This window comes from Triticum dicoccoides, chromosome 5B, assembly GCF_002162155.2.
Source record: "Triticum dicoccoides isolate Atlit2015 ecotype Zavitan chromosome 5B, WEW_v2.0, whole genome shotgun sequence".
NCBI lineage: Eukaryota > Viridiplantae > Streptophyta > Magnoliopsida > Poales > Poaceae > Triticum > Triticum dicoccoides.
The window spans coordinates 622,595,303-622,617,852 of NC_041389.1; the positions used below are offsets into that span (position 1 = coordinate 622,595,303).

The following is a 22,550-nucleotide window of genomic DNA, read 5'->3' on the forward strand; positions in this document are numbered from 1 at the left end:
CCGTGTGCTTCCGAATTATGCCGTCCTCCGCGAGGTCATCGACGTGGAAGTTAATAACCATCCAAAGCGTGAAGAATTCCTGGATGTGGTGAACGACGTTGTACCATTTATGTGTTTCAGATTTCTGTACAAATCCATAAGATATATCACCCCCTGGTATGAGCGGTTAGCTATCTCAAAAACAATCAACACAAGATATTGTATCATCCTGCACTTTTCCTGTTTCTATGTTTTTCATATCCTACTTTCCAGACAGTGCATCAATATTATTACAAGGTTCTGGATTTACACCGTACACACCATTTACGTGTTTCCGGTGTAAAAGCATAGTGCATCCTTTATTATGTGTTTGCCTTTCCTTCGAGGCGCATGTGCACTCTTAATTTTCACAATAATCCAATTGCATATGCGCATGTGAGGAATTGGGAAAATGGTTGATTTATGCCAAGTCAATGGAGAGGAAACGGAAAGTTAACTGAGAAGAATTTTTTCTGTCCGTGGTCTGAGTAGGACAATTCACTAGCACTTCAAAGAAAGGAACAGGTTGGCTGGAGGGTGGCATTTATTATCTCACAAGGTTCGATCGACGCATAAATCTCACGGACATCAGAGCACTCTGCAGTTGGAAGAACTCACCATGGTTTCAGTGCAAAAAACTACCCCGTGCGGTGCCTCGCTTGCATTCCGTGCTCACCTCCTCTGTAAGGCTGGTCACAATGGGCAAGAACATAGTCTAGTAACTTACACACTTTCCTAGACTATGTTACTACCTCCACAGTGGGTAGGAACATCTATGTAGTGTCATGCAACAATGTATTTATTAGGTTATAGACTCATTGTTTCTTGGAGTGTGTGATGTTTCGGTAACTTAGCTAGTTACCACAAGCACCTCTCTCTTCATTAAATATATCACACATAAGCAAAGTTGTATTGGAGTGTGTGATGTTACTCTTAAGTTCCTCCCCATTGTGACCAGCCTAAGGCCAACTCCACCGCGCGACCCCATCCTGTCCGGCCCTGTCCGTTTGGGGTAAAAAGGACAAACCGGACGGCCCAGCGAGCAGAAGCAAACAGACTTTTGTCCGTTTTGTGTTCGCTTTTGACCCATCCCTGGTCCAAGTTTGCGCCGCTTTTGGGGTGAAACGGACACCACGCGGACACGCGGGCCATCTGCGCGTGTCCTCCCCTGGCCCGCCCGTCGGTGGCACAGGGAGGGCCTTTTTCTATCCGCCCCCTCCCTCCCTCCGGCCGCACCCCCCTCCACTCTTCCCCACTCTTTCCCTCGCCGCCGCTGCCATTGCAGCCATGCAGTTCGGACGCGCGCTCGTCCAGCCCCTTCCCCTCGGCGCCGCCGAGCTACCCAACCACGACCACCTGGTTTGCGCATCCGCCGGCCGGATTTGTGGCGGATCCGGTCGGTCTTGAGCTCGCCCGGTTGTGGGAGGCCGGGCCGCGCCATGGACTGGTCGGGCACCTCGCCGGAAGGCCCTGCCAGGACCGCAAGGCCACATGCAGGCAGTGGCTCCTCCTCTAGCCGCTCGGATCTGCACGGTCGGTGGTCCGCCGGCAGATACACGAATGGCGGTCGGTCGGGCTTGGTGCTTGCCCAAAAGCTCGTCGGCACACCATTGCCACTCATTAAGTGCGGCCACTGCCCAAGGATGGTCGTGCGCCGCGTGTCTACAGCCGGAATATTTCGGATGGGTGTTCATCAAGTGCTTAAACGATGGGGTATGTGCTCTTTTTAGTTTCGGTTTGTGCTCTAGATTTGACTAATTGTGCTAACTTCAAATTTTATTGTGTAGTATGGATGCAAGTTTTGGTATTGGGAAGAAGAGTACAGCGATATATTGATAGAGCGAAATTTAGTATATGTTCATGCACTTTTAGTTAGCATAGAGGCTGTAGATGAGACAAGTGCACTTGTTGCTAGATTAGAGGCTAGACACGAGACTAGGCGTGAGGAAGCTACATCGACTTCTTTAGGCTTGAAAAAGAAAGAATGATGCAAGATCGAGCCTCCTCCACATATCAACAATGAATGCACCGAGAAGGTCCTAAGGCCCTAATCCAATTCAATGGAGCAGTTATGGAAGTTGGGTATCTTCTAAAATGTATTCTTGTGGTTTTTGTTTTCTTTAGTCTTGCTTTACTAGTCAAAATGTGATGATGTATTTTTATGTATCAAAAATGAATGATGAAAAAAAGTTAAGGACTTGCAAAGATAAAGGTACGCAGACAGGATGCGTCCGGGATGCGGCCGCGTGCTGGGCGCACGGCCACCGCATCCCGGAAACTGTCTGGACACGACCCCATTGCCCTACACAAACGTACAGAATCCGGACAAACGGGCGTTCGTTTGGGGTCGCGCGGTGGAGTTGGCCTAACACAAGAACCCCTTCTTCCATGCCAGGAATAGAGGGCATTCTTTGGTTTCCTGCCCCCTCATCATCTTTAACCAAAGCAGAGAGGAAATCGGGGAAAATCAAGTGGCCTCTTGCACTACAAGTGAAAGTAGTCTACCGAAAGGAAAGGAAAGGAAGGAACCAACGAATCCAAGGAAAAAGCAAGAAAAAGAGGCGAGCCATGTTGATGATACTTGATCACAGTAGCCAGCAGTAGGTGCGGAAAGGGGCGGTCGTATGGAATGGAGGTACTACAGGTACTCATCACTTTGAAAAAGGTCCATTTGAAGGGCAATGCTAGCCTAGAACCATACGGTTTACCGTGCAATAATAGAGCATCATGTATGTCCTAACGGCTACTTCTGCCCCGGAAGGCCAGAACTGGCTTTGTTAGCCAAAGTGTTCGTAGTTTGGTGTGGAGCATCATTAACGTTTAACAAACCCCAAGCATGGCGAATCGGCACCACTGTTCTCAGAGCTGAAAGCCTGTCACGTCCCTCTTAACCAGCAAAGTTGTCTGAAAGAAGGTCGAGACATAAAGCAGCGCCATATCTACGTAGGTTGGAAACAGGTAGAGACCAAAATCCAATCCCAAGAAAGCAAAGAAGCCCCATTCTCCCTTAGGATGGGAAATCGAATCAAAGGCCTGAAAACCCGTGCCCGACTTATATTCCCATCCGAACGAAGTGGTAAAGTGGCATTATTACCATTTTTTGTTTGGTGATAACTAGTGAGTAGGGCATTTTAGAGTCCGAGCTCCATGGAGCTCTTTATTCTGGAAATTTTAAAATTTATAAAATTTGGTTTCAAAAAATTCTGAAAAAAATAAGCATATATGCAAGGATGGAAAGTGTATATGTGAAAAATTTCAGGATGAAATACCTTAAATTGCGAGCTGCAAAAAAAACAAAATCATGGACTTTAAAGATGAACAGGACACATGCTAAAAAACCCCATATTTGTCTTTTTCGTGTAGCTCACGTTTTATTGTATGTCGACCTGAACATGTGCACACATGTACATTATGTATCTGGGTATATGTGTATTTATTTTCAGAATTTTTTGAAACTGAAATTTTTTAATTTTAAAGTTTTCAAATAACGGCCTTCATGAAGCTTCGTTTGGCATTTTCGATAACTAGTGGTATATACAGTATAAACGGAGCCAGGGAGAGATTGGGAGGGGGGAAAGTGGAGCATCGGACTGATGCTTGCTGTCGTCCGTTGCCTGCTCCAGCCTTCCAGCTCAGGCACCACCTGTCCGTTGCTCCGGGTTCCCGGTTCCCTGGCGCCTCCGCCGCACCCCCGTGAACGGTACTAATCTCCACCGCAGCAGCTACAAGTTGCACCAGTACCATAGCTCAGAGGACACTCACTCCCTCCACTAGCCACCACAGTGCACCACTCCATGCATGTATGACAGCCAAAACGCAATAAGAAACAGAGCTCATCGTCCTGCCCATCACTCACAACTTCCCTTGGCCTCTTCCATGTCTGCTGCCGCCGCAGCTCCCGTGACCGCGAGGTAAAATTCAGCTCATTTCTGTATGGTTTCTTGTCAAGCAGCTAGCTTTGGCCCCAAAGTGGTAGCTCAGCACGCCGGCTCTTGTTTATGTTTCTTTTCGCCAGTTGTTGAGCAAGTATATATTGTAATGCTGTCGCAAATCTTTCTGCAGCAGGCTTCTCTGCTAATGCCGGGCGGGGTAGGGATGCATGGGAGGAAGCAGTAGTCTAGTCTAGCACCAGCATCTTTGTGACTTGTGAGAGACTAATTTGGACGCCATTCTGCTTCTGCACATTGTTGGTGTCCGGTCACCACTCACCAGCACCTGTCCCTCAGGCGGCTTTGCCGCTTTACATCCAGCCCTCTGAATTCCCCTGTACCCGATCACCAAAGTTCCATTCGCAGCTGCCGGTACGTACAGTCCCCGATCACCAAAGCCGGAAAGCAATCGCCAAAGGAGATTGGAGTGTGCAGTACACATTCTTAATTTGATCAACTTTTTGCTCCGCCGGTTCTTGCTGATCGATCCAGCAGTGTCGCTGAAGGAATCGCCGTCTTCTTGGCCGGCAATGGCGGCGGCTGGCCCGAGCTGCTTGCTGGCGTTGGTGTTCTTGGCGGTGCTGCTCCCGGGGGGCGCGCCGCTGCTGCAGGCCTCCCAGACGTGGACTCTGCTCAAGGTGCAGCAGCTGCTGGGCCGGCCGCCGGCGCTCCGGCACTGGCGCCGCACCACCGACTTCTGCGGCGGCGGCGGCACCGTCGCCCCCTCCGCCTCCGTCGTCTGCTACGGGGACACCGTCACGCAGCTCCACGTCGCGGGCGGCGCCCAGGGCGCTCCGCCGCTCCCGCTTAACTTTTCCCTTGGTGCACTGGTCACCACGCTGTCCAGGCTCCCCGACCTCAAGGTGCTCACGCTCTCCGGCCTCGGCCTCTGGGGCCCCCTGCCGGGGAAGCTGGAGCGGCTCGCCGGGCTGGAGATCGTCAACATGAGCCGCAACTACCTCTACGGGCCCATCCCGAGGGGCCTCTCGCGGCTGCAGGGCCTGCAGACGCTCATCCTCGACGACAACATGATCGGCGGCGAGGTGCCGGGCTGGGTCGGCACCGCGCTGCCGGCGCTGGCCGTGCTCAGCCTGCGGAACAACTCGCTGGCCGGCGCCGTGCCGGAGTCGCTCGGGAAGGCGCCGTCGCTGCGCTCGCTCGTGCTCGCCTCCAACAACCTCTCCGGGAACCTCCCCGACATGCGCGGCCTCGCGAACCTCCAGGTGCTCGACGTCGGCGGCAACTCGCTCGGGCCGGCGTTCCCGAGGCTCGGGAGGAAGGTGGCGTCGGTGGTGCTGAGCCGGAACAAGTTCACCGGCGGCCTGCCCGCCGCCGAGCTCAGCTCCTTCTACCTGCTCGAGCATCTGGACGTGTCGCTGAACCGCTTCGTCGGGCCGTTCCCGCCGGCGCTGCTGTCCCTGCCGTCGCTCCAGTACCTGAGCATCGCCGGGAACAGGTTCACCGGGGCGCTCTCCGACAAGGTGCCCTGCGGCGACAACCTACGGCTCGTCGACCTGTCGTCGAACCTCCTGATGGGGAGCGTGCCGGCCTGCTTGAGGCCGGGCGGGAAGCCGGTGGCGGTGGTGCTCTCGTCGGAGAACTGTCTGGACAGGGGCGACGGCTCGCAGCACCCATCGCCGTTCTGCCAGAACCAGGCACTGGCCGTGGGGATAGTTCCTCGACACAATGAAAAGAAGAAAGTTAGCCGGCACGCGGGCTTCATCGCCGGTATCGTGATGGCGGTCGTCGTGGCTGTCTCGCTCGTCGGCGCCATGGCCTTCTTCGCCATCAAAAAAATGACCATGGAAGGGGCAAAGACGAGGCCCGCGGCGACATTGATGGAAGACCATACTTCTACTTCGAGTGCCTACCCTTCCAAGCTGTTCGCCGATGCACGTATGATCGATCTCTGAATTTCATCTTATGGCTTCTGAAATGAGTCAAAGAGACCCTGAATTTCATTTCTTGAAATCAAACTTGATGAAAAATCACTAACATTTGCTTCCCTTTTGGCATTTGGGACGACGAAAAAAAGGTTACATATCACAGACAGTGAAGCTAGGAGCTTTGGGGATCCCGCCATATAGATCATTTTCTTTGGTCGAACTCGAGGCGGCGACGAACAACTTTGCAAACTCTTGCCTGCTCGGGCAAGATTCTTATGGCGAGGTACAGCGTCGCCGATCTCTCCACTGAATTTTCTTCAGTCTGTTCTGAGTTGGGCAAGTGATGCCTGAAATTTTACCACGACTTGTTCTAGTTATGTAAATGACCATGATTCATTATGTCAGATGTATCTAGGGAAGCTAAGCAATGGTGCCTCAGTGACAATCAGGAGCCTAAAGGTTAAGAGGAACCAGAGCTCCCAAAGCTTCAACCGCCACATCGAAACCATATCTCGGCTCAGGCATCGGCACTTGGTCAGTGCTCTAGGGCACTGCTTTGAATACGATCTCGACGATTCCACCGTAACCCAACTCTACCTCGTTTTCGAGTATGTGCAAAACGGGAACTTGAGGAGCAGGATTTCGCGTAAGTTGTCGGTTCTTATCTCCTTCATAATTTCACTTGCTCTGGCAGTCCAATGGCTGAATGTTATGTTTCTTGTTTGAACTGTTCTTTACCAGAAGGAACCGAAGGACGGAAGCTTACCTGGGGGCAGAGGATATCGGCCGCCATCGGTGTCGCAAAGGGCATCCAGTTCTTGCATGGAGGGATCATACCTGGTCTATTCGGGAATAATCTGAGGATCAGCAACATTCTTCTAGACCAGAACCATGTCGCCAAAATCGGCAGCTACAATATTCCAATCCTAGGAGAGGCTGCAAAATCTGAGGTAATTCAGCAAAAGAACAACTTAGAGTTTAGTTTTTATGGCTATTGCTCACCAAAAATGTATGTTGTTTGTCAATCCAAGCAGGGAGGGGCTGGAAGCAGGCACCAAACTGACAGGTATCTACAAGGCTCAAGCTTCAAACGCTTATTTCATCCATGGCAGTTTCAACTGGCACAACTAATTTGTTCTGCAATGTCACTTTGCAGCACGATGCTCGGCGACAAGATCGACATATTTGATTTCGGGGTGATCCTGCTTGAGCTTGTGTCCGGAAAGCCGATCACATCCATATATGAGGTGGAGATCATGAAGGAACTGGTACGTATGATCGGTCACCTAGTTGTAGATGGTAGTGCACAACACAACACAGATACCTGAATCTTGATTGTGCTGCAGCTGCTGTGGGCAATGGCCGAGGAGGACAGGGCCAGGAGGAGGAGCTTCGTGGACCCCGCGGTGAGCAAGAGCTGTTCAGAGGAATCACTGAGGACCGTCATGGAGATCTGCCTGAGGTGCCTTGCCAAGGAGGCGGTGCACCGGCCGTCGGTCGAGGACGTGCTCTGGAACCTCCAGTTCGCCACCCAGGTGCAGGATGACTGGGAGGGGGAGATCCGGAGCGGCGACGGCTCCCCGGTGTCGTCGTCCCGGACCGCCAGGTCGTCTAGATTCAGCAGATAGATGATCTCCCGTCCAAAATCATCCAGCTCCCAGGAGGATGGATGAACATGCAGCTGCCGGTGATGAGTTATCCTCGAGGATGTGCACATAAGGAGGCTCCAACTACTATTGTTGTTTTTCTTCTCAGTGTAGAGCTCTTTTTTCCCTTTCAATCCCTCTCTTGTTTCTCCTCTTTTTTCCCTTTCGATCCCTCTCTTGTTTCTCTACCTGAAGCCTTCATCTCAGAAGTCCTCTCTATGCTAGTAATAATAATGTCGGGCAGGCATCTTTTCTTTCTCTACCAATGGCTCGAGAATTATGTCAATCAGTATAAAAACTACTCCCTCCGTTCACTTCTGTAAGTCCTTTCAGACAGCTCAAAATAGGCTGTTTTGCACATTGTCTGAAATGTCTTCAAGGTCTTATAAAAGTGAACAGAGGGAGTAGCTCAAATACCATTTGTAGAACGCACCAAGGGTTTAAAGACTCGCAAGCAGCACCAACTTCTTAGCTATAACATAAAATCTTTACAATGGCTAACATGCCTTAGTTCACCAAACAGGTCACAAGCACTGAAAAAACAACAGGACATTAAGCACAGGGACACAACGGCCATGGGGTTTTCAATGTTTTAATTTGGTGGTACACACCAGCAAAGCCAGAAATGGAGACGTTCCTGGCGTCGCTTATTGCAGGATCTGGCGACGCTAGTCCGCTGTCCAGCTCTGCTCCACGACCTCACGAACCTTGCGGTTGTACTCGCGCTTGTTCTCGCTGTACATTCTGGCTGCTTCAGAGTTCGCAGGAGAATTCGGGTTCGGGTCGCACAGCAGGGACTGCAGAGCAAACCACGACATGAATAAGTAAACTAAGTAAAGTGTGTGGATTCAGGGACAGATGACCCATGGCGCCCCAGGCCAATACTTTCGAAGTAAGCGAGGGAAATAATCTTTACATCCACAACAGAACAGAAGAAAAGGCTGTATTGGGTAACTTGCTATTTATGATCAAACTTTAGCAAGCTGTGTCACTGGTAACTATTTATTTGTCGCATGTTACCTATAGGACAGGTGGTTGTTACACAATAAAAGTTGTCAATAAGATCTGGATCTGGCCTCAGTGACAGTACTGTGCAACTCATGCCAATCCACAAGTGAGCACTGTTCTTGTTTCTTCTATATTATTGTAGAAATGGAACAGGTTTTACTTCTGATGACAACAATACAGATTGTGCAAACTTAAGAGTAGTTGGTAGCTACCAATGGTTGGATGTGTAATGAAGTGAACAGCAACAAACAAAGCTAGCAAATTAATCTAATTATAGTAAGAGATGGCCTACAGAATACCTGGATAGAGGTCAATATCGCCGCAACATCATATATAGGGCTCCACTGGTTCTGTAGGATATCCAAGCAGATGCTTCCATCTGCATAAACTGGACAGATAATAGAAAACATTAAACCAATTTCCAACAGACCCTCAAGGCTTCAATCTCTGAGAACAGTTTAGTCATTTGAAGGAAGTAACCAAGTGATTGAATGAAAGTCATGAAGAGGACATACTGTTTGGGTGAAACATCCTTGAGACAAACCGAACAGTTGGTGGCTTGTTGGGGTAATCTTCTGTGAATTGCAGGGTCAGCTTGAACGTACCTATAATGTGTAACATAATAAATGTTAGCAAACTTATGACTACTTAAAACCACTAGTTTTTTCTCCAGACTACAGCAATGGAAAGACACGGTGAGGACCATATTTCACTGGTACCATGTATGTAGTTTCCTTGGATCATGAGCATAAGCTTGCCAAACTAAACTAAGTAGTTTGCGATCTTAACAAACCAAACCAAAGGGATAGGATCCAATGAACATCGAACTGGATCCAAAAAAATATTATCAGTTATCACAATTTCAGGGTGAGTTTAAGTCTTGCAGGCAACCGGAATTGGGTAGAAAGTAGACATTCCTGAATCAGATGATCATGTATTCTAGGCTTCTAGAGATGAAGTGACCTCGCCCAACAAAAATACAATGTGCCCCGATAAATTATGCCAGTTGTGCTACAAGAACTAATACCAATAATTAAATAAATCATACTCCAACATGCACAGGCAGGAATAGAGACCCCATCTCAAACGAGGGCTCCCCAATCACCGCTCATATGATGGCTACGCACGTACATGACGAACTCATGACTTAAGGCTAAGACTAAGGTAGTACATACTACTGCCTCTGTATCAAAATATAAGACCTTTATTGACACTGTCATAGTGTCAAATAACGTCTTACATTTTGATACAGCGGGAGTACATAATAATTACTAGCTGGCATACACCACAAATAAAAACTCCAGCAGATATAAGTAATGATAGTCGAGAAGACTAACCCACGCACACACACTCCATCACTATTATTTCAAGAGCCAAGAGCATGTTCTTTTATGGGCCATATGCTTATTACTGATTTCAGGTGTGCAGGTAGTATGCCAAACTGTAACGTACACTTTAAAGCAATGATAAGAAAAAAGCGCTTCTAAGCGTGCACTTAGGTGTGCTAGGCGACAACGAAATGCCTTGCCTTAACCGCTGCTAGGCGTGCGCTTAGGCCGGATAGGCACTACACAGAGGCAAGATTAGGAATTAACCTTGCTTGAAAATAGCTGCACTGTGCACATTACTAGACCAAATTTAACATCTGTAAAAGCATGTTTCTTGCTAACTTGTGAGAGGATGACACCCTTTAGCATTAAAGCAGCAATCAAACACGAGATGGAAGCCCTTTCTGTTTACGTTAAACAACAGGCATCACAGATGGTACAGCTTCCGGTTTCCTGCCGTAGCAGTGACGTAAACTGACTGGTAAACGACAGGCTTAGTTAGGCAGGTAGCTAATTTGGGGATATCAAAAGAGGAAGACGACAATTTGTCACACGATTACAGATTATAAATAGGTCCAACTTCAGTACCAATTAACCAATCGCTATATCACAACAGGCAGCACTTTACATTTCCGTTAAACAACGGACATCACAGATGCTACAGCTTTCGGTTTCCTGTCGTCATACCAGTGACATAAACCGACCGGTAAACGACAGGCTTAGTTAGGCAGGTTGCTATTCTGGGGGCAAAAAGTTAATGTACTTCCCATTAGCTCTACATCTACAGCGTGTATATGAGAAACCAAACGAGAAAAACGACAATTTGTCGCACAATGATAGGTTACAAATAGGTCCAACAGCGGTACCAATTAACCAATCGCTAAATTGCAACAGGCAGCCCATTACGTTTCCGTTAAACAACGGACATTACAAATGCTACAGCTTTCGGCTTCCTGCCATACCAGCTACCAGTGACATAATCCGACCGGTAAACGACAGGCTTAGTTAGGCAGGTAGGTATTTGGGGGCAGAAAGTTATTGCACTTCCCATTAGCTTTACCTTGTATATGAGAAATCAAACGAGGAAGACGACAATTTCTCACAAGATTACAGATTACAAATAAGCTGTACTACCGTACCAATTAGCCAATCACTATATCACAACAGGCAGCCCGTGAAGTTCCCATTAAACAACGGTCATCATGGATGCTACAGCTTTCGGTTTCCTGCCATATCAGTGACGTAAACCGACCGGTAAACGACAGGCTTAGTTAGGCAGGTTGCTACTTTGGGGGGCAGAAAGTTGTTCTACTTCCCATTAGCTCTCCATCCACACCATGTACATGAGAAATCAAACTAGAAAGACGACAATCTTTCGCGCGCGATTACAGACAGATCATAAATAGGTTCAGCCGCAGCGCCAATCAACCAATCAGTATAGTATCACACAGCAGGCAAACACTAGTAATCGAGCAGCTACACACACACGGATGAATGAATGAAACAAACTGAAACCTAAATCGGGAACCGGCTCACCTCCATCCCACGGCGTGTCATCCGGCCTGCAGAATCAACAACATCAGGGAACGATATCAGCACCACACATCAGCGACGCACCGAGCTATAACGGAAATCGCGGCTCCGCGAGATCCCCAAGCACCAAAACCTAGGGATGAACAGAAGAGAAAAGGGCGGGATTTGTGGTGTTACCCAAATATGACGGCGTTCCAGAGGGTGATGTTGTTGTCGTGCGGCGCGCCGCTGATGCCGGCGGGCGGGTCCTGCTGCAGGCGCTTGAAGTCGCGCATCAGGCGCTTCCTCGCCGGCGTCGACATCCCGGCCGATCCCTCGCTCCCGGCGCCCACGCGCGCGCGCGCTGTCCTGCCCTGCCCGGCGGCCGCCGCAGCGTCTCCCCTCCCTTCTCGCTGGGGTTCCCCGGGTGGCGGTGCGGTGCGGGGGTGAGCCGGAGGGAAGCTTCGTCGGTGCGGACGAGCGTGTGCGGGGGGGAGAAAAGGGGGGTGGTATAGAGGGGCGCGAGAGGAGCGTGACGTCCCTCGCCCCCCTCGTGAGCCGTGGGCTCGCGTAGCCGCCACGCGCTGACGGTGTGGGACCAGCACATCGGGCCTGCCTGTCAGTGACGGTATGAGGTGGCAGCATGGGGAATGGGGATGAGGATGGCTGAATCTTGGCCCAAGTGGAAAGGCCGGGCCCAGCTGTCGGTGGCTTGTGATGGTGGCTGGCTGGCTCAGATTCCGCGAATCGGACACGGGCGGCCGGCGTAGGCGGTGGGAAAGGTGGGCCTGTGGGGCCCGGAGAGAGTGGCGGCCAGCCGAGCCGAGGCCTCTGACATGTGAACATCCCATGTCCGATCGTCCACCGTTGGTTTCCGTTCCTGATCGGATCCTGGCCGTGCAGGAAGAAAGAATTCCATATTTTAACCTTTTTTAGAATCTGCTTTCTTTGCGAATAAAATCTGCTTCCTTCTTAGCCCTACAAAAGTTTTTTTTCTCCTTTTTTGACACTCAATCTTCACTGTTACTTGAGTTTGTTTGTTTTTTGAGCAACCACTGTTACTTGAATGGTATGGGTGGTTGTGGGAAAACGGAATTTCCTATTTGCCGCTCGTTGCGTCAAACTGCCGGCGCTTTGCACAGGCGAGCGACCGAGCAGCGACGCAACGGGCCGGCCCGTTTCAGCGCTCCCGTTTTCCGGTTTTGGGAACCTTCTAGAGGTTTCCAGCTGGTTTTTTGCGGTTTTGGGAATCTTCTAGAAGGTTCCTGAATCGGTTTTTTATTTTCCTTTCTTTTTCTATTTCTGTTTTGTTTTTCTTCTTTTTCTTTTTTGTTTTTCAAGTTTATGTTTTCTTTTTCAAAAAAATGTTCGTCTTTTTTGGAAAATGTTTGCACTTTTAAAAAAATGTTCAGAACTTGAAAACAATTCATGTTTTCAAATTTTGTTCACAAATTCAAAAACTGTATGCATTTTTCAAAAATTGTTCGGAATTTTCAAAAAAAATATGTGTTAACAAAATTGTTAAGAATATTTTTATTCAACCTTTTGACAACTTTTAAAAAAATGTTCGGGATTTCAAAAAATGTTTTGGTTTCAAAAATTGTTCGCAATTTTAAAAAAAGTTCGGTATATTCAATACTTTGTTCGGTCCCAAAAAAGATGTTCAAATTTTTTTGTTCAGGTTTCAAAAAACATTTCATTATTTTCAAAAAATGTACACCATTTTGTTTGTGTTTCCAAAATTTGTTCGGAGTTTTAAATTTTGTTCGTGATTTTCGAAAAATGTTCATATTTCCAAGTTTGTTCATTTTTTCAAAAAAAATTGGGATTTCACATTTGTTCCCATTTTTCAAAAGTTGTTCATGTTTTTTTTATAATTTGTTTGTGTTTTCAAAAAATTGTTCACAGATTCAATAAATGGTCAGCTTTTCAACTTTTTGTTCAGAAATTTCAAAAAATGTTCCTGTTCTTAAAATTGTTCATGTATTCAAAAAATTTGTTTGGAGTTCCAAAATTTGTTCGCGTTGTTTAACAAATGTTCAAACTTTGAAACATTACTTACCTTAAAATTTGTTCTCAACATTCAAAAAATGTCCGTGGTTGAAAAAATAGTTGGCGCTTCCAAATTTGTTTTCAAGATTCAAAATTGTTCCTGCTTTAAATTTTTTTTCACAAATTCCAAAAATGTTCATGCCTTCGAAAAATGTTTTGGAAAATTTGAAATGTTTGGGTTTTCAATTCTATTCTGTTTTTCAAAAAAGTGTTCGCAAATTTGAAAAATGTTCTCGTATTCAATTAATTTGTCCATTAAAAAAATGAAATTACGAAAATGTTCTAACTTTAAAATTATTGTTCACAAATTTTGAAGTGGTCGCATTTAAACAAAATGTTCGCAATTTCAGTTTTCTTCCTTTTTTATTCCAAAAAAATGTTTACGCTTTCACAATGTTCTAATTTTTAAAATTTTGTTCACAAATTATAAAATGGTTGCGTTTCAGAAAATATTTACTTTTTGCCAAAAGAATTCACGTTTGAATTTTTTTTAAGTATAGCCTTTGTCGCGGTTTATAATTCATATTTGTTGGGCTACCTTTTTTGACACGAAACCTTAGAAACTATAGTGGCTACCTACTTGTGTTGACAAGTGCCTCGCTCACACCTTGGTTCATCGTAATTTTGCGTATTCAGATTTTATGTTTTCTCGCTACTGCTAATTTCTTTAGGTTCGCGCTGCCAATTTACCATAAGAAGTAGCTAGTTGGGGCGGCTAGCTCATTGCGCTTAGCAATAGGAAGTCTCGGGTTTGATTCCAGTACCCTTTTTCCTTTTTTGCGATTTTTAACCTACGAATGTGGGGCACCCGCAATATGGGCCGGCCCAGCCAAGCTGCTTGTGTGCGAAATGCCGACTGCTTGCCACAGTGAGGATGCGATTTTTAAATTTAGAACAAATTTCTTTTAACTGAGAACAATTTTGAAAAGGAGAACATTTTTTATATACACGACCAAACAGTTGAAACGGAAACTTTTTTCTAGTGCTTCGAACATTTTTTGAAAGTGCGAACATTTTTTATATAGGTGAACGTTTTTCAGCTGCGTAAACTGAACATGATTTAAAAAAACTAAGAACATTTTTTCATACATGAACAAAAATTTGAAAATAAGAACATTTTTTGAAATTTGTGAACAATTTTTTTGGAATTGGTGAACAAAATTTGAAACTGGGGACAACTTTTTAAATTCAGAACAAATTTCTTTTAACTGAGATAATTTTGAAAAGGATAACATTTTTTATATACATGACCAAACAGTTGAAATGGAAACTTTTTTCTAGTGCTTCGAACATTTTTTGAAAGTGCGAACATTTTTTATATAGGTGAACGTTTTTCAGCTGCATAAACTGAACATGATTTAAAAAATAAGAACATTTTTTGGAAAATTTGAAAAAGAAGAACATTTTTTAATACATGAACAAAAAATTGAAAAATAAGAACATTTTTTGAAATTTGTGAACAATTTTTGAAAACAGGCATTTTTTTAAGTCCATGCCATTAATTTTCAAATTTCTCAAAAAATGAATAAAAATAATATGAACAATTTTTGAAAAAACAGGAACATTTTCTGAAAATTCAGAACAAAAATTTGAAAGCAGGAACATTTTTTGAATTTATGAACAAATTTTGTGAAATGGGAATATTTTTTGAATTTTTGAACAAAATCTGGAAAACAGGAAAAAAATTGAAATTCGGATTTTTTTTAAAATAAACTTGAAAAGAAAAAAGGAAAAGAAAAAAGAAACAGAAAAAAGGAAACAGAAAAAAAGGAAAAAGTAAAAGAAGAGAAATAGAAAACGAAAAACGAAAAAGAAACTGAAAAAGAAAAAGCCGGTTCAGGAACCTTCTAGAAGGTTCCCAAAACCGGAAAAACCCGGCCGAAAACATCATAGAAGGTTCCAAAACCGGGGTCTGCTGTAACGCTAAACGGGCCGGGCCACTCGGTCGCTCCCTCGCACCTGCCCTGTGTGATGCGCCGACTGCTTGCCGCAGCGAGCGTCCAATAGGAGTTCCCTGGGAAAACGGCAATTCAAGTGTTTTTTCATAACAAGGCCCAGATATGCTTTACGGTTTATACGGGCCAAGACTTCAGTGCAACTCATCGAGTAACCAAACGGCCCAAAACTGCATCCAGCGGGCATGGCTGGCCATAATGCATGTTACCGAACGCGTTTCTTTTTCTACTCGCTCCTAGCTCATACAAAGCTGACGATATTTTTCAATCTGAAAAAGTTTGTTAAACCAAAAGATGTACTAGATAGGTTATAAAAAGATTCTGAATTTCAAAAATTTGCAAATAAAAAACAATGATTTTTGCATGTTCATATAATTTGAAATAAGGTTAGTACATTAAAAACTGTTCATAAATTTAAAAATGTTGGTGAACTTAAATTATTCACAAATTTAACACCCTGATAGGCGGGGCCCAACAACCCCACATCCCTCGGCGCGCCAGGAGGCTCCTAATATAGGGAGCTAAATTACTCAGTGAGAGGGTAATGCGCGCTTTATCGTGTCGTTCTATAATTGTGGAATTAATTCCATTTCTTTCTCCCGATAGTTGCAATGGTAGTTCATAATCCACACACATCGTCGAAGGGGTCGAGCACATGTGATGACGTGAACCCCGTGGGCGCTATTGAGTTGGCCAAGTAGGACGGTTGTTTCTGTTTCAAGAAGTTTCAGTTCTGGTTTTTCTTTTCTTCCTCTACCTGTATTATTTTCCTTTTTATAATCTTGCTTTGTTTTATACTTGTTTTCCTTTATTTTTATTTTTAAATTTTAACACATGATTATTTTTTCCAATTTACGAATACATTTTGAAATTTGGGCACATACTTTAAATCAGTGAACATTTCTTCAAATTCATAAAGTTTTCCAAATTTGTGAAGAACTTTTTTAAAATTCTTGAACATATTTTTAGATTTGTGAAGAGTTTATTACAACTGGGAACAATTTTTAAATTCCCAAACTTTTCTAAGTTCACAAACATTTTAAAAAATTGTGAATTCTAAAATTCATGAAGTGTTTTCAAATTCATGAATATTTTTCGTATTCATGTAAGAGTTTAAATTTATGATTATTGTATATTTCCTATGGCAGGTTAATATAGTCGGTTGTTTCAATTTGTTTTACATGTGTTGGGGTAGGCTTAAATTATGTTGGGCATGGCCGTGTTTTTTTGTTGGCAGTGTTGTTACACATTTTAGTCTTGATGGCCAGTGGTAGTTACGTGGGCTCCTTTATAGCCCATACAAATAATTGACCACACGCAAACGACACACCCGTAGGCGTAACACAAAGAACACCATACAACCATCACGGCAGCCTGCATCCAAACAAACTAAACATGCAAATACCCACTTAAAGGTGGGCCTTCGGCGTCCCCAAAGCCCCGATGCACCAAGAACCAACATTATTGAAAATAGCGGAGCTGTACGCAAAATGGAGGGCGACCAGAAAGATTCTCCCGAGAGTTCCGCTTTTCAATAATGTCGGTGGGGGCCCTTGCTCTCCATCAACAATGACAGAATGCCACCACTCAACCATGTTGATATGTCTGTGTGTACTTTTATATTGATTCTCACATAATACTTGCATGAGATTCAAAAATAAAACAAAGGATCATCTACCCAATTACATTAAATATTATTGTTATAAACAATGTCTAGCAATCTCATGTGTTGTGTAGTATTGGCTATCCGCAAGCAATGCTTAAATTGGACATCACATATCTCTACTCCTAATGGAGCAGTTGGTAGTCTCGCTTCCAGGGTTTTTTTCGTCCCATGTTCCATGGTTTTTTTGGTACCTCCTCCCACCTCTGACTTATCCACCAGAAACCGAAAAAACCTCCTCCTGAGGCCCCAACCCACATCCATCCACGTACAAAAAAAATAGACCTACGAAGGTTAAGCAACGAAAAAAGACCTACGAAGGTTAACCAGCGACGAAAAAACCTAAACCTATCGCCCGCTCCCTCGCGCCCCTGTTGCTCCCTCCTCGATCCCGATCTGGATCGAGGGGACGAGGAGCTCCTGCCTCCCCGACGGCCGGCCTCCTCCTCGCCCCGCCGCTGCATCCGGCGCCGCCATGGGCTCTGGAGCCAGGGAAGCCATGGCCTGAGCTCGGCCTCGAGGTCCCCCCACCGTCTCCTGCAGCTTCTGCCCCGCCGCCTCAACGCCCGAGCTCGCCATCGCACCAACCTCAGCGCCGCGCCGCCGCCGACTCTGGTCGCCTCCACCTCCGCTCCAGGCAACCCTCGGTCGCCGTCTCGCTGGAGCACGACGGCAGACGATGGATGCCCTGGTTGTGTGCGACGGATGCAGTTCTTACGCGCAAGCTAGGGTTGGAGCCGCCAGCTCTTCATCCTGCCCGCCGGTGGCGAGTCTTCCCGTCCCGCACTGCCGCCTCCCCGTTATCATAGGTATCTCCACCCCTTCCTCTTTCCCCCTCTTCTCTCCTCTCCTTTCTCCCTCCTCCTTCTCTGTTCCCTTGCTCCTCCCACCCCGTTATCTGTTCATGTTGTTGGCACCTGAAGAAGTTGGTGGCATGGTGAAGCCCCTGAGCAAAAAGTTGCAGGAGTCTTTGAAGGAGTTGGAGAAGTCTTCCTTGACAAGATTAGATTAATTTCCCCACTCTGTGATTTGGATTGATTTCTTGAATTTAGCCAAACACCTTTGCTTGTGCTCCTAATTTCCCATCACTCTTTTTGTCACAGCATGGTCAAAACAATGGTGCCTTCACCCTTGCTCGTGCCTCAACCCACATGGTCATCTTTGAGACGTGGTATTCAGTCACATGACAGAGTTCTCTTTGTAAGTGATTAGATGATTTGGAACTCGCTCACTTGATGCACGTTCTGGAAGCTGCATCCACCACTGATTCTTGATATCACTCGTGTGGGACTCTCTGTCATTTACTGATTTGAGTATATGTTTTGGGTTGATGTGTTGCAGATCCTTGAGGTCAGGTGCGGCAACTAGCGACATGTGCTGGAACTTCTCGCATCGCTGGCGGCGGCATCACCTGCATCGACCTCTCCCTGGTCGCCTTCGAGAGTGTGTGCGGCCGACCATCAAGCTTGTTATGACGCACTTTGAATTTCCGAGCAAGTCACAGCCTTTTCAGATTCATCAACACAGGTTACATCAGTAGTCAATATGGTTCAGATGCATAATAGCATGTACTTCATTTCCTTTTTGTTGTGTACGGTGTCCTACAACATGGATCATATATATCAGTTATCTTTCAGGTTCAGTTTGCTGTGACGAATTCTTCTTGAATTTGTTGCAGCAAACTTGTGGTCATGTATGGTTTTTAGTTTTGTAAGCATGCACAGTTTAGAAGTTAGAAAGCTCGTTCATGTATTGTTCTAAACTGAAAGTTTAAGTGGCTTTTCCACCCATGGTATTGTGGTGGTCATAATAGCACAACTCACAATTATTATGGCCAGATCTACAAGCACTGAGCGTTGTGTTTTTTAGCCCCCTCTGTTTCTCCTGGGCATCAATCTATGCGCAACAAGCTCTTCAGTGCTTGATGACAAACAAAGGTTGCATCTTAGATATTTGCTTGATTTGAATGAGCCATTTTGCTGTCAGCTAAACACATAAAAAGAGGAGTATAAGTGGAAACCTTTCTTTCTCTTTAAATTCTTGAGGACGGTAACATTATGATGAAGGTGGAACCATAGAGAGATGTGTATTTTTAGTTGAGATATTTTCAGGAGTACCTTTGCAAAGCTGATATATCTTTCTTTTACAAGATATGGTTGCACTTGCTTCATCTACATAGGCCGTCTGGAATGCCATGAGGCCGGGATTTTTGTAGGAAATCTTCAAAGCTATTATATTGGTCTCAAGAAACTTGCAATACATCAATGCATTTTTATTTTTATTTTTTTGCTGACACCACAGCTACCACCTCTTCACTAAATGACAGAGGTTGCCAGCAGCTGCACATGGAAAGATTGAATGTTATATTCTGTCTACTAATCAATAAGGAGGGAGATCAAAATTACTGCTCTCAAATATTCACCTGATCATTTGTATGTTTCTACAATTTTCCTGCTTATTGGAACATGTTTGATGTACTTACACATTAACAAAAATGATCTGTAACATTCATGAAAATATTTGGGTTTGGTCCTCTGCTTTTTTACTGTTTATTTACTCATGAAGATAGCAGATGTCCCTGTTTTTAAATATAGTTATCTGTGCTTCCAGTTGGTAGAGATCAAAGTATTAACTCGCCGATGTAGGGAAAAGAGCTCTTTTATAGACACTACTAGCAGTGGATACAAGGTGAGCCGTTTTGAAATTGTTTCATAGAATAACTCCCGTATAAGGTCTGGTCTTTTGGGTATACAATCCTTTCTTGAGATGAGCATTGGCAGCTCACATAAGTATACAGTAGTATATTTGACAGATGATGATGATCATTGGCAGCTCACATAAGTATACAGTAGCATATTTGACAGATGTGCATTGGCAACTCTTCTAAATCTGTGTTTTACCATTTAACAATGAACTATGTAATTTAATCAATAGACTCACTTCAGTTGCCATGCTAACTGAAAATCTATATGTCAAATGATGCGACTGTCAAGTGGAAGTTACTTATATTTTCTTATGTCACCTGAGAAGTTTCTTTTTAGCAAGCTTATTTAAGTGCAGCCAAAGCGTACTCTGTTTTTAGACGATCTCCATGTTTTCTATTGAGATCAGAGAGCAGCTGAAGTAGTGATGGGACTATACCATTTTTAGGTTCTGAAGGCAAAGCTTCTTACAGAGTTAGTCACATTTGTCAGTTCTGTGAGTAGAAAAAATCTCGATAGCTTGTTGCTTCTGCTTAGTGTGCTTGGTGCATAAATTGATTGCTTGCTACAAATGTTGTTTAGTGTCCTATTTCATGGTAGCTTTGGATGCTATATATTTGGAGATTTTGTTGCCGGTATTTGGAGTGCTAGGAGAGTTTCTAAACTACTATCACGACATCATTGATAGGATAGTGAACCAATGTGACATATGTATAACATTTCATGTGAGATTCTTTGCAGCAAACTGCATGAGTGAGCGGTCCATAAGTATCGTGTGAAAGAGAGAGGGCACCATGGCGAACATGAGGCGAGCGTTATCCGGTTTTAAAGGAGAAGGCCCCAGCGAGAAATCACCTGCTAAGATGGGAAACTGAGCGGTAAGGCAGGAAAGGGAAGTGTGCGTCGTGGGGTGGGGTTTTCGTGTTGGGACCGCATGTTGGGATAACATATGGGTTGGATTTGGGGGCGTCCGGAGTATCCATACGGTTAAATTTTGGGGAGCTCGCTTAATGTCCTAACATGTTCAGACATATGAGGGAGAAATAAGATTTGACCTTGGATATGACCATTTGTGTGATTTATTTGTATGGATCATAGCCCGTAGCAACGCACGGGCGTTCTACTAGTTTTCATTACAACCAAGCAATCAACATACACCGCTGCCCCTTCGGGGGAATGTATTTGGTGCACCACACTTGTGGTACTATCAGTGCACCGGATGCCGTAGAACATTTTAGAAAATCTCTAGAAAGCCTAACACATTGAAACAACATCATTGTATGTTGTCGCAAAAATTCGTATCAAAATTTGAAACATATTCTTGAGATGCAGGAATGATAAATTTGACATTAATGTGATGATGGGCCAAATCTAAACCCCAACTTATGTTATGTACTATTCAGTGTTGAATTTGTCAGTTTTGTTTGCCGAGCGTTGTTTCGAATTTTGTGACAACCTACCAACTTGAGAGCCCCCCTTGATAGTACGACAATCGATCCTAAAACCCGGTCTCCCAACTACCACCATGAGACCGGTAAAATAGAAAACCTATCAAGGGCAAACCTTTGCCTTGCACAAAGTCCACTTGAGCTAGATGATGACGATCTTGACTCCCTCAAGTTGGACCACCTTTCTTGGATTGCGTTGGCGGGATGAAGACTAGATGATTGCTCCCCCATAGACCACTCTGGGTGAGCCACACTTCGGCTCATCTTCACAAGTCCATTGTCACCACACTGGACGGCAAGCTTCAAGCACTTGATCTCTTCATGATGCATCACTTGAACTTGCACACCGCATCCTAACCCCACAAAGAACTCTCACGAAGATCATGGGTCAGTACCTTGATCCCTCTCGGTACATTGCTACGCTTTGTGTGTTGATCAACTTGATTCACTCTTTGACTTAGTCTTGATCAACCTCTCACAAGACCAATCTTTTAGGTAATTCCTTGAATAGCACCTTGGTCGTCACAAACTCTCCTTGAAACCAACACATGTACTCCAAGAAAAGCCTATGGACACCACCTTCAAATATAACTCAAGGCAACCATTAGTCCATAGAGATTGTCATCAATTATCAAAACCAAACATGGGGGCACCGCATGTTCTTTCAATCTCTCCCATTTTGGTAATTGATGACAATCACTTTCAAGAGAGTTTATATAAGGAATTATGCATCACCATGCAATGCAACAACCAATAGTGCATGCGAATGAGATGCAAATGCTAAGGAACAAAACCAAAGCAAGAGGAGATAACTCTCTAAACTTCTCCATAAAACTCTCTTAAACTTCTCCCCCATTGGCATCGATTGCCAAAATGGGTGAAAAACTAAGAAGACCAATATAAATTATGGTCCTCCATAAATTGTGTATTTCTCAAAAAGAGAGTGGAATGCAATACACAAATCCAATGGTAAATACTTGGAGGAACACAAACTATATTGAGGCACAAAGATTGCTAACGAATGATATGCCACAAGGACATAAACAAAGAGAGACACAAGCAATCAAGCAATCAAAAGATACCAATTGAAGCAAGCAATCAAAGGATATCAATTGAAATAACTAGACCAAAGAACCTACAAGCCACATGAATAAAGGATATTATGATAAGCGCAAAGGAGTGTTCTAAAGAAACTGGAGAAGCTCCCCATGATTCGTGCACACATAAGAATTTTTGTATTTAAATACAAAGTGCACAAAATAGGATCATAGCCCCCCCCCCCAAATCAATAGAAACTTACAACAAGTGCAAGTGGGAAAATAGGAGACAAAGCCTAGCACTTGCAACAAGCACATGGTTGAGCAACATGTAATAGAGGCAACTAAGAATAGGCTCAACCAAAA

General features: G+C 44.8%; 2 protein-coding genes across 2 annotated transcripts; one reads left to right on the forward strand and one right to left on the reverse strand.

Moving 5' to 3' along the window:
- The first annotated feature begins 3,629 nt into the window (after positions 1–3,629).
- LOC119312134 (probable inactive leucine-rich repeat receptor-like protein kinase At3g03770) lies at positions 3,630–7,793 on the forward strand. Its single transcript, XM_037587869.1, has 8 exons — positions 3,630–3,929; positions 4,081–5,843; positions 5,983–6,116; positions 6,239–6,479; positions 6,575–6,783; positions 6,868–6,899; positions 6,990–7,101; positions 7,180–7,793. The coding sequence occupies exons 2-8, from the start codon at positions 4,478–4,480 to the stop codon at positions 7,459–7,461; spliced, it is 2,376 nt and encodes a 791-aa protein (XP_037443766.1). The 5' UTR covers positions 3,630–3,929; positions 4,081–4,477; the 3' UTR covers positions 7,462–7,793.
- Positions 7,794–7,918: 125 nt separating this feature from the next.
- Positions 7,919–11,833, reverse strand: LOC119312135 (ubiquitin-conjugating enzyme E2 2). Its single transcript, XM_037587870.1, has 5 exons — positions 11,526–11,833; positions 11,352–11,377; positions 9,003–9,092; positions 8,787–8,875; positions 7,919–8,276 (listed from the first exon to the last, which is right to left on the reverse strand). The coding sequence occupies exons 1-5, from the start codon at positions 11,648–11,650 to the stop codon at positions 8,148–8,150; spliced, it is 459 nt and encodes a 152-aa protein (XP_037443767.1). The 5' UTR covers positions 11,651–11,833; the 3' UTR covers positions 7,919–8,147.
- Positions 11,834–22,550: the final 10,717 nt, after the last annotated feature.